Raw genomic sequence first — 12,795 nt, 5'->3', positions numbered from 1 at the left:
TTTATAAATTGTTTTCCAACGTAGATCACATTTTATTTTATATTATTTTCAGTCTTTCCATACCTCCCAGAAAGTGAAGACTGCTAGATTTATGTGATTGGTTCCATAAGAGGAATTGATATAGGTGGTTATGAAAAAATAACATCTTTTGATGGGATTTTTTTCATTTTCGTTCTTTGACTTTAAGAAATTTCATATTTATTGGAGCTGAATAGTTAATAAAAATGCTGATTGGTACGTTTTTCCCCCTATCCTAAGTCCAAAGATTTTACTTACTTAAAATTTTTTAAATTTATTTAAAATTTAAAAATTTTTTTGGGGGTAGGGAGGGATGGGTTGGGAGTTTGGGGTTAGCAGATGCAAATTGCTATATATAGAATGGATAAACAACAAGGTCCTACTGTATAGCACAGGGAACTATATTTAATATCCTGTGATAAACCAAATGGAAAAGAATATTAAAAATTTTATATATATATATATATATATCTGAATCACTTTGCTGTATAGCAGAAATTAACATAACATTGTAAGTCAACCATACTTTAATTAAAAAAATTTTTTTTTTAATTAGCCTAAGTAAAACCATTACTAGTTTAGGAAATAATTGAAACACTTTTAGCAATAGAAACACTTGATTGACTTCTCTATGTTTAAATTCTGAGGATACCTGAATATTTGTCCTCTCAGTGTCTTTTTTGCATGTGCTAATTTAATACTCCTTACACAGGAAGCTGTGCACAAAATCTTTTTGTCAAAATATTGTCAAATATATAGATTTATTTTGTTCATTTTTCTTTTTATATAAAATACAATTAATATTCTAGAAAATGAAATTACTGTTGTTTTATAGGCAGTTGACTGGTGGAGTTTAGGTGTTCTAATGTATGAATTACTAACTGGAGCATCTCCTTTCACTGTTGATGGAGAGAAGAATTCCCAAGCTGAGATATCTAGGTAAGACCTAACAAAATAAAATAAGTGTATTGTTTTCTCAAAGGAACTGATCAAACTTCTGCAATTGGGCTGATAGAAAAAATACTTTTTTTAATGGGGTAGACAAAAACGATGTGTAAGTGGTAAATTTCCAATTATATTCCTGTAGGATATAGATATATAACCTTTATATTTCTTTATATTTTATATGCCCAGTTAGATCTTAATTTTCGTAGATAGTGTCGTAATTTTTGTGTGCTCCAAAGTACTTAGCATATCGTCTTAACCTAATGTTTATTTGATGGATACTTTTTTCCCACTGTATACATAATGGAATTTCTTTGTGACTTTAACATAAAGAAACAGTAGTGATATTTTTCAAATCATGGATATAGGCTCAATAGAAACAAATACCATAAAATCACCCTCTTGTAGGTTATCATAGCACTGTTTTGTTCCTTTCCTTCATGGCAGTTATCACAATTGCAGTGTTACATTTTTGTTTGTAATTATTTGATTAATGTCTGTCTGTCCCACTAGATTGTAAGCTCTGTGAGAGCCAGGGGCCTGTCTGGCTTTGATCCTCAGCATTGTATGCTTAGATGCCAGCACAGTGCTTACCATGCAGAATTCAATGAATGTTCTTGGAATGAAATGAGTTACTGAACAAATAAACAAAGTGTGATAAAACATTGTACTAATTACTAGTTATGTTTTTGTCCTGTTTTTACTTGAATTTTATAACTTTGAGAACAGATTTGACATTAAAAATTAAAAATTGAGACTTCCACTTCTTACCAAGATGGAATAACAGGGACCGGATTTACTATCCTGCCTGAAACAATTTTTTAAGTGGGCAAAATATATGAAACCACAGTATGGAAGACATTGAACATCTAGCAATGAAGCACAGTGAACCCTGAGAGACGGGAAATAAATGAGGTGAGCCCTATGATTGCCCAGCTTACTGCCTTGAGAGAGTATCCAGGCTGCAGTACAGGGAGGGGAAACACAAGTGGAGCTGAGATGGAAATGACAGTCCAGGAAAGCCGGGGAAGCTGGAGTTTGCATGGCAGAGTGTTGGAGAGGAGAAAGCTGCAGAGAGAGAGCAAAGTTCAGAGCTTTGCCGAAGGTACCCCTCAGATACTATTCAGTTTAGTGATAAGCGCCACGTGTGACGGAACTACTCAGTATAGCTAAGATGTTATTTCTCTCCAAATTGATCTATAGATTCAGCACAATTAGAATCCCAGCAGGCTTTTTTTTTTTTTAAGTAGAAATTGACACCCTGGGTCTAAAGGCATAGGACCTGGGTCTAAATGCATAGAATAGCCAAATCACCTTTGAAAAAGCAGACCAAAGTTGATTTGAAGACTTACAAGCTGCAACAATTAAGACACAGTTGTGTTTGTATCAAAATGTACAAATCATCAGTGAAATAGAATAGAGAGTGCAGAAATAGAACCACACAGATATAGGTAGCTGATTTTTTTTTTTTTTTACAAAGGTGCAGAGTCAGTTTGGTGGAGGAAAGATAGTTTTTCAACAAATGATTCTGGAACCATTGGCTATCATATGGAAAAAAATGAACTTCAATAAATACTTCACTCTACAGAAAAATTTTAAATGGATCATAGACCTAAAATGTAAAACTTAAAATTATAAAATTTCTGGAAGAAAACATGAAGGAAAATCTTTGTGACCTTGCGTTAGGCAAAAATTTCTTAGATAAGACACAAAAAGTGCAATCTGTAAAAGCAAACTGATAAATTGAACTTCATCCAAATTAAATACTTCTGCTCTTCAAAAGAAACTCTTAAGAGAATGGAAAGACAAGGCACAGACTGGGGTAAAATTACAAATTATGTCTGATAAAGGACTGGTATCCAGAATATATAAAGAACACTCAAAACTCAAGGAAAAAAAAAAAACTCTCCATTTTTTAAAAGGGGCAAAACATTTGAACAGACAGTTCACCAAAGAAGGTCTGTGGGTGGCAAATGAGCACATAAAAAGATGATCAACAACATCATTAGTCTTTAGGGAAATGCAAACCAAACAACAATGAGATAGCACTATATACTCCCTGGAATGGCTAAAAATAAAGTGACTGACTATATTAGGGTTCTCCAGGGAAACAGAACCAATAGGATATATACACACATATATATAAAAGGAGATCTATCATAAGGAATCAGCTTACACAACCATGACAGCTAAGAAGTCCCACGATCTGCCATCTGCAAGCTGGAGACCCAGGGAAGCCGTGGTGCAATTCCAGTCCAAGTCTGAAGGCCTCCGAACCAGAGGTGCCCCTGGTGCAAATCCCAGTCCAAGGGGAGAGGACCAGTGTCCCAGGTTGAGCAGGCAGGCAGTAAGGGACTGAACCCTCCCTTCCTCTGCTTCTCTTTCTATTCAGGTCCCCAAGGGATTGGCTGGTGCCCACCCACATTGGGGAGGGGATTCAAATGCTAATCTCATCCAGAAACACCCTCACAGACACACCCAGAAATAATGGTTAATCTCAGCCTGTGTCCCAGTCACGTGACACTTGAAGTTAACCATTACAAGTCCAGCCCCTGTCACCTTGGCAGCCGTTTGCATCTCCTTAAACTGTACTTGATCTCCAAATAAAGACAATAACGTGGTCATTCCACCCAACATGATACAGCTATCCCAACAACCCACTAACCCCTTCCCCAGAAGAGGACGTAAAGTCCTTGAGTGGTGTAGTGATATCCACTCTTCTCCTTGAAATCCCATAACTTAAAGACTATGGTATAAGTTTTAAATACTTAAGTACCATGGTTGATATAAAGTCAACACATCTTATCTAATATGATGAAAGAATAAGGGAGGAAAGGAAACAAATATATAATTTATACACACACTTATTCATAGCGAAGTAAGGAGGAAATACACATGGCAGTCACAGTCCTCGTTTCTATAACTGGTTACGGGGTCATAGCTGGTCTTTGTAACTGCCTTCTTCCACTACCCACTTTGTATTCCCTTTGCCTTCAACAAGTACCTCAGCTCGTGGGGTGATCCAAGCCTTCATTCCCAAAGAATGTGGGCCATTAATAGTCCTGACTAGATTGCGTTGTAGTTTTCAACTGACCTTCGTCACAGGTTCTAGTCATGCTCATAGACCCTCTAGGGCACCTCCTGTACTCCAGACAGTCTTCCTTACTTCCATTGTGGAATAGTAGTCCAACTTCCCTTGATAGTAAGGATCATTCATCCCAGCCAGTGTCGCAACTCCTTTTGCCTGTTGATTCAGAGGCCTGAGAAACCCAAAGTGGCTGGGTGGCAATCTTAATTTCCAGTTCAATGGAATCACTGTTTCGTGTCTTGGAGGAAGCATCATTCCCCCTGGAACTAAGACCTTTAGGCTAGCAGAGCATAAAGTCATGCGAACAGAAAGCAAAAATTTTGCTGGTGGGTCACTTCGGGTAGTAATAAGTGGTGCCACTCCCATGTCTACCCCTTGATTTCTGGACCCGTGAATCCTGGCTATGGGAGAAACAGCACCGTATATTGGATGTTGATTCAGAGCGTTTCAGCCTTCTGGAGAAACTTGCCGCCCTAGCTTGCACTGTAACTGAGTCTTCGAAAGATCATTCCACCATGATATCAAGCCAGCTTCAGAATGGTGGGGAGCATGGTAAGACCAGTGAATTCCATGAGCATGGTCCATTGCTGCACTTCTGCTGTGAAGTGAGTTCCTTCATCAGAAACAGTGATGCTGTGTGGAATACCATGACAGTGCTTAAGGAATTTTGGCAGGTTTGGCAGAAATATTGCATGTAGGAAAAGCGATCCATATCCATAGTAAGTGTCTTTTCCAATTAGAGTGAAACTCTGTCCCTTCTGTAATGTAAACAATCCATTGTAATCAACCTGCCACCATAGCTGGCTGATCACCCTGGGAATTGGTGCCATATTGGGCACTCAGTATTGGTCTCCACTGCTGGCAGATTGGGCACTCGGTGGTGGCTGAAGCCAGGTCAGCCTTGGTGAGTAGAAGTCCATGTTGCTGAGTCCATGCGTAAGCTCCATCCCTGCCTCCATGGCCACCTTGTTCATGAGCCCACTGGGTGATGACGGGTGAATGGAGAGAGGCGGATTGGTATCCACAAAACAGATCAGCCTATCCATTTGACTACTAAAATCCTCCTCTGTTCAGGTCACCCTTTGGTGAGCATTCACACAGGACACAAATGTCTTCACATGTTTGCCCATTCAGAGAGGTCTGTCCACATACCTCGTCCCCAAATACCTTTGTCAACCAGATTTCCTTGTCAGCAGCTTTCCCATCATGTTCCTTCCAAATCCCTGACCATCCAGCCAAACCATTGGCCACAGCCCATTAATTAGTATAAAATTGCGTGGTCCAAGCAAAATGAACAACTAGGTGCACTGCTCAAAGTTCCGCCCACCGGAAAGATTTGCTTGCACCTTTGCATATCATGCAAAACTGTCTGTAAACCAAGCCTGAGCCTCCTCTTCCTCTATCAGCTAAGGTAGGGGACTCCCCATGAGGCCGTAGATGCCGGCTGGGAGACAGAAGGCGGTGTGGCAGGAGCGGGGACATGGGCACTTAGGCCACTTCTTCACGTACATATTTGTGCCTTCAGCGCCTGCTCAGCCCAGTCTTGTGTACGTCACTTCCATTTGATGATGGAGCATTGCTGTGCACTCCCAACTCTACGGCTTGATGGATCAGATAAATGGGCATCTCAGGTTGCGTGTAACTTGGGGGCCCATAGTTAAATGTTCAGTCTTTGCTAAGGCCAAGTAGCAGACGAAGAGCTGTTTCTCAAAAGGGGGGGTCGTTATCCTCAGAAGATGGCAGGGTTTTGCTCCAAAATCCTAAGGGCCTGTGCTTCAGTTCACCTCTAGGAGCTGCCAGAGTCTCCAAACAGCATCCCTGTCTGCCACTTCCAGCACCTCTGATCTGCTGGATCAGATGAACCAAGTGGCAGAGCAGCTTGCACAGCAGCCTGGACCTGGTGCAGAACCTTCTCTTGTTCTGGACCCCACTCAACAGCAGCTTTTTGGGTCACTTGGTAAATGGGTCGGAGTAACACACCCAAATGAGGAATATGTTGCCTCTCAAATCCAGAGGCCCACTGGGCATTGTGCCTCGGTAGGAGGCGCCAGCTGCAACAACTTATCCTTCACCTTGGAAGAGATATCTTGATTTGCCCTATACCACTGGACTCCTAGAAATCCACTAGAGGCCCCTGAGTTTGAGTCAGATTTATTTCCCACCCTCTGACACACAAATGTCTTACCAGTAAGTCTAGAGTAGTTGCTACTTCTTGCTCGCCAGGTCCAATCAGCATAAAGTCATCAATGTAATGGACCAGCGTGATTATGTATGAAGAAGAAAGGCGATCAAGAGCTTTGTGAACTGAACAATGACACAGGGCTGGAGAACGGATAACCCCTGAGGTACGACAGTGAGGGTACATTGCTGGCCTTGCTAGCTGAAAGGAACTCTTTTTGGTGGGCCTTATGGACAGGGCTGGAGAAAAAGGCATTTGCTAGATCAATGGCTGCATTCCAGGTACCAGAGCTTGTATTAATTTGCTTAAGCAATGAAACCACAACTAGTACGGCATCTGTAATTGGAGCCACCACCTGGTTAAATTTACAATAATGCACTGTCATTCTTCAAGAGCCATCCATCTTCTGCACAGGCCAGTTAGGCGAGTTCGATGGGGATGTGGTAGGAATCACCAATCCTGCATCTTTCAAGTCCTTGCTGGTGGCACTAATTTCGGCAATCCCCCAGGAATGCGGTCTTGCTTTTTGATTTACTATTTTCCTAGGTAGAGGCAGTACTAATGGCTTCCACTTGGCCTTTCCCACCAGAATTGCCCACACTCCACAGGTCAGGGAACCAATGTGGGGATTCTGCCAGCTGCCAGGTATCTGTGTTCCAATTATGCATTCTTGACCTGGGACAGTAACCACAGGATGGGGTCAGGGACCCACCGAATCCACTGTGAGATGGACCTGAGCTAAAACTCCATTAATTACTGGACCTCCGTAAGCCCCTACTCTGGCTGATGGGCCACAGTAATGTTTTGGGTCTCCTGGAATTAGTGTCAATTCAGAACCAGTGACCAGTAGTCCCTGAAAGGTCTGATGATTTCCTTTCCCCAGTGTACAGTTACTCTGGTAAAAGGCCGTGGGTCCCTCTGGGGAAGGCTGGGAGGAAGATTAACAGTACAAATTCTCAGGGTCCTTCCTCAAGGTGACCCACCATCCCCTTTATTCAAGAGGTTGTGGGTATATAAACTGGCTCGAGTGTGGAAATTGACTGAGGGACAGTTGATTGGCGGGAGGGCAGGAAAGATGACAAAGGGACACAGTGGAACTTTGGAGGGCATTGGGTATGTCCATTATCTTGATTGTGGGGATGGTTTCACAGGTGTATATATATATGTCAGAATTTATCAAGTTGTACACTTTATATGGTGAGTTTATTGTATAATACATCAATTTTACTTCAATAAAACTGCTAAATTTTTTTAGAATGTACCTTTTACAGGACATATTAGGAAGTAAATAATTTCCCACTATTACAGCTTATTTAATTTTGAAGTTAAGTGATCAGAAATATTTCTTGTTAAAATCAAATTTAAATCATGCCTATTATTAAAATTCTAAACATGACTTTGCTTATTTTAAATGTGCTTTTTGACAGTTTGAAAATGCCTCAGAATTGTAGGAAACCTTGCCCATAGTCTTTTGAGAATTCGGGTCCCCTTGCAGGGTCACACCTGTCATGGTGACAAATGAAAGGGCAGACTTTCATGGCTCCTCTGACTAATTCCCTCTTTCTGATTCCACATACACAAGCAATCTTCTTTTTACAGTTTTCCATTCCACCACAGGTCTGCCTGTAGAGAGACAGTATATTGCTGATCATAATGGCAGGAAAATTCTGAACCAAAAGATGTTCAAATTTAAATTGCTTTGATTGCCTTTAGATAAATTAGTTGGCATTCTGGTTTTAGCAAGAGAAAGAGAGCCTGAATCAGATTGTCTAAAATCTTAAAACTAGAGCAGATTTCTCAAGAATTTAAATAGGATTCTTTCCCTTTGATCAATTAATTATTCACTTTGTCATGTTGTTAATAATTTTGCTTAAAGCTTGGTGTTAACCTATGATTCCATGGTTTTTTTGTTTTGTTTTCTTGAAATTTACTAACAGTGTAATAGCTGAATTATCCCACATTACTTTTGCCTTTCAAGATAATCATTCTGATTGTCTTTCCTGGTGTAAAATCTTTTACAGTCTGTTCTTTATAAAATATGCACCATTCAGAAAAATGTATCATTACCTTGTCCCCAAATGTCTTAAATAGCCAGGGCTTTTTCTGATCATTGAATTCTTCCATTCCTTAATTATTGTGATCTCCCCTGAACTCTGCATACTTATAGAGTTTATTTGAGATGCATCAGAATAATATATTATCCAAGTTATCTGTTTGCCTGTTGTTATCTACAGGTAGCCTAAAATCAGGACAAATATGTTTTCTCTGGTTATCAAATTTTAAAATATGATAAGAATTTAGGATGAGACGAGAACTTTCTCCATGGTGTAAGAATCCCTTTATCAGTGTCCCTGACGGTCCTCTCCTTTCTGTCTGAGTGCCATCAGTAAACAGATAACACTTTTGTGTAAGGTATTTTCAAGGAAGCCCCTTCCATCAGAATTTCTCCTGCCGTAAAACAAGCTGAAATTAGTTTCCTCTAACCTCTGCACGTCAGTTCTGGTCCTGGTCGTGGTCCTGTCCTCTAAAGAACAGAGTAGTTCTGTGGTTTCTTCCAGACATTGCTTTAGGTGTCTGAAGATAGTTTTATCTAGGGTAAACCTTTCTAGTTCTCTTAACTGTTCATGTGAAATGATTTCTAGATTCGTCATTCCTCGGTACCATTCTGAACAAACATCAAATTGTCAACATTATAGATTTGAATGATAGCTCTTTAGGTTTTCTGTGAGTCTGTTTCTTATTTTTATTTCACGTATGTAAGCATGTGCTTTTCGTACACATATGTTTCCCACTAGCTTTTACTGCCTCTGTGTAGAGCTTCCTCTTTCAGGGTATGTGTTACTGCCACACAGGAAGGTGTCCCCTCAGCCACTGGTATTGCTAGCAGTTTTTCTGCCTTCCCTTCAAGAAGGAAGCTTTTTCTTGCCTGGGGCTGTGTAAACCAGGATAATTAGATTTACCCTCACCTGGGCATCAGGACGTAGAGGTTCTGATTGCAGCTTCTCTATCATCTCCGGTAGGGTTGTTTCTGTCTCACTTTCTCTGCCTTGGAAATTTACAAAATACTTGCCAAGAGATGTTTATTTGGTATTTCATTATCCATCAATAAAGTATACTTTACTATTGTGTTTCACAGTGCTATCCTAAGCATAATGTTATATAAATTCAGGTCTAAGTGTTATAAAAATAATGGTTTAAACAGAGCTGTAGGTGTTGTTTAGGTAGGGGGTTGGCAAACTATGGCCTGCAGGCCAAATCCATTCTGCTACCTGTTATTGTGTAGCCTGTGAGCTAAGAATGGTTTTTACGTTCTTAAGTGGTTGAAAAACTCAAAAGGTGACCAATATTTTGTGACATGTGAAAATTAGATGAAATTTAAATTTCGGTGTCCATCAGTTATGTTTTATTAGAACACAGAGTACTCATCCATTTACCTATCATGTCTGGCTGCTTTCATGCTGCAGCAACAACACTGAATAGTTGCCCCAAAGACCATATAGCTTCCAAAGCCTGAAGCATGTATTGTCTGGCCTTGTATTAGTTACCCATTATCCATTGCTCAGTAACAAATGAGCTCAAAACTTAGTGGCCTAAGACAACATACATTTATTATCTCAGCGTTTCTGTAGATCAGGAATCTGGGCACAGCTTAGCTAAGTCCTCCACTTCAAGGTCACTCACAGGCTGCAATCAAGGTGTTGGCTGGGCTTTCAGTATCTCAAGGATCAACCGGGAAAGGATTTGCTTCGAAGCGCATGTGGTTGTTGGCAGGATTCAGTTCCTCTGGGTTGTTGGACTGAGAGCCTCAGTTCCTTGCTGGCTGTTGGCTGAAGACCACCCTCACTTCCTTGCTGTGTGGGCCTTTCCAACATGGCAACTTCTTCATCGAAGCATGCAAGCTGGGAAGGCAATAGAGAGAGTATGCTAGGAAGATGGAATGTTTTGTAACCTAATCATGAAAGTGGCATTCTCTCATCTTTGCTGAATAATATTGGTTATAAGAAAGTCACTAGGTCCAGGCAACACGAGGCTGTGAATACAAGGAGACAGTGATCGTTGGGCAGCTTAGAAATCTGCCTACCATGGGCCTTTTACAAAAAAGTTTGCTGACCCCTGGTTTAGGAAAGAATTTATTTGTCCTCACAACGAGTGTTTCTCTTTAAGTAATTATTTTAAAACATTGATTTTGTGTGATGTGCTAATTTAGTCTTCTAAGTGCAAAATCAAAAAACAGTAATTCTGTTGTATTTTTCTGTTTTATCCATGTTAATTATTCAGTAACATATTGAATTAGCCCATTTGTATCATTTTACATTTTCTGTTTATTGATGTCTTGCTTTCAGAGTTATGTATAGAATAACAACAAGTATCATTATTTCTTACGCTAAGAAGAGATGAAATTCATTTTTTTCCTTGGCTTTCTTATTCTTCTTATGTCTTTATGATGAAATTTTTTTGTCAGCATATTTTATAAAGCCTTCTTAATTCCCCATAGGCAATTTGTTTTTTTCTTTTCTTCTCTCTAGGTATTTTTGTATCCAATAGCAGTATCTATAGTTCCCAGGTGTTTTTTGACTTGTTACCCCAAATCTATTAATGTTTGTCAGAAGAGCTATTCCTCTACCTGTTATTTAACAGGATACAATTACAGCAGCTTCAGACCGGAGTCCAGTGATGGGAGAGGAGCAGGGCGAAAATGACCCTTCCCTTGGCACCATAATCCTCAGCTTTCCATCTTCCCTCTTATCATCCTTTTCACTCCTGCTTCCCTTGCATAACACGTGGGGGGGAGGGCCAAATGGTACTGAATTACTAATTTGCCTCTGAAGCACTCCCCGGGTGGGGAGAGGGTTTGGAGCCCTTCATAAAACATAGGGCTGATCATTCCCGCCGTGGAGAGGGCCCCTCAGAGACGCCATCAGAGTGGTTGCCATTTCCTGAGCTTCCCCTCCACCTCCTGCTTCGCTGCCACCTCTGATTACCGCCCCAGCCGGTTCTCCACTGCTCCCATCCACCTGGAGCCTCAAAGGTCAGCCTCACAGCTACTGGAAAAGGCCGTGGAAAGAAGAGTTAGCCTCTGCATTCACAAATCCGCCATCTATTTTGGTCCGCGGCATGATCTGCTGTTCCTTATGTGCCGTGGTTCTCCAGGGCCTCCCAGGAGGGTGCCCCATCCTTCAGGATGAGCATCTTGTCTCCATACTCTGGCTCTTGTTCTCTGCCTGGGCTCCTTTCCATTCAGCAATCTCTTTGAAATTCCATGTGTTCCACTCTGCTCTTGACCCCCAACACGGCCTTAGTTTGTTGTCACATGCAACCACTTGGTCCGCAGGAAGCCCCAAGGCCCTCTCCTATCCCTGTCATCTTGCCCTGTTAGGAAGGGCACTCTAACACAGATAATGGAGTGGGTGGTGAAGTACCAGCTTGGAGAGCATCGTCTGGGCCACAGAAAAGAGTGTAGTAAGGAGGAGGGCCTGGGAAGAGGTCTGCCGGTAAAGCCCTGGTGAGTGAAATGGGATCCCAGCTCTAGCCTAAGCCGGGCCCACCTCTGAGATTAAGACGCGTTCAGGCACGTCTGATAAACCAGTCTAGTAGACCCATCAGTAATCTAACTGTGCGGGCGTCGAAGGGAGAGGAGCCCAGGTAGACCAGCTGGGTTCACAGAGGCCTTAGCCATTGAGCGAGGAAGGACAATTCTAGGTTTCATCTGTCACTTTTAGGGAGGAGATGCTATAAGTTGAAAAGGAATTTAGCCCAAATCTTTGCAGGATCACGCACACATCTTTGGTTCTTCTAACCTCATGAGAAACAGGTATTTTCTCCCTTCGGCTTCTCAGGTGGGTGGCTTCTCAGGCAGTGGGGGTCGGAGGCCTTGTTAGAGACCTGGGGGAAGGACGAAACAAGATGCTGTAGGAGAGAGTGAAGAGGAGTATTCATAGCTCACAGAAGACATGCCCTGGGGACTCCCAGGAATTACTGGATGAGACTTTGAGTGGAGTCGCATGCTCTGCAAAAGCCAGCAAGGGTACCAGCCAAAGAATCTCATCTCATTATTCTTAATCACCCAGTGGATGTGGCCTCAGGAAGCACAGGTTAAGTGGACCTGGATCAAGAAAGAGCTCAGTGACATGCAGAGGGAAGTGACCGCATGGGACCGTCCTCCCTGGGCAGCCAGTCTCGTGGCTCAGAGAAGGGGCGCTCCTGTGGAGTAGCCAGGCTAAGGGCCCCGCTGTGTGCCAACCTCTGTGCCCAAAGTCACCCACATCATGGCCTTGAATCCTTACGACCCTGAAAATGAGATGAGGTAGCAGCATGTGCTGTCCAACAGACAAGGAAGCTAAGCTTCAGTTACCTAAAGATTCAGAGCTACAGGGAGGTGGGACTGGAGTCGAGTGCAGAGTGAGTGGAAAGTTGCTTCATGCTCTTTCCTGGGTAACACTTGGTTCCGTGTGGCTGTTTGCAGGCGAGGCAGATGCTTCTTTCAGGTAAAGGATTGGGAAGGGCTGGTCCAGAGACAACAGAGGGGTTGATTTCATTAATCACTTGAGTATTTGTTGAGTGATTT

General features: G+C 41.9%; 1 protein-coding gene across 9 annotated transcripts in view; it reads left to right on the top strand.

The window, feature by feature from the left end:
• RPS6KA5 (ribosomal protein S6 kinase A5) overlaps nucleotides 1–12,795 on the top strand; it is a 181,627-nt gene that overhangs the window by 138,704 nt on the left and 30,128 nt on the right. For 8 of the 9 annotated variants that reach the window (XM_029238474.1, XM_029238473.1, XM_029238476.1 and 5 more), the window contains one exon: nucleotides 854–957. In XM_029238474.1, the coding sequence (XP_029094307.1) occupies nucleotides 854–957 (104 nt within the window). Of the gene's footprint in view, nucleotides 1–853; nucleotides 958–1,663; nucleotides 1,879–12,795 lie in introns of those variants that run through there. The other variant, XM_029238481.1, reaches the window with a different exon arrangement.

The sequence above is a fragment of the Monodon monoceros genome, unplaced genomic scaffold, assembly GCF_005190385.1.
Source record: "Monodon monoceros isolate NGI ecotype Baffin Bay Population unplaced genomic scaffold, NGI_Narwhal_1 Super_Scaffold_21, whole genome shotgun sequence".
In the NCBI taxonomy this organism is placed as follows: Eukaryota; Metazoa; Chordata; class Mammalia; order Artiodactyla; family Monodontidae; genus Monodon; species Monodon monoceros.
This window is presented reverse-complemented; position numbering and strand designations above follow the sequence as displayed.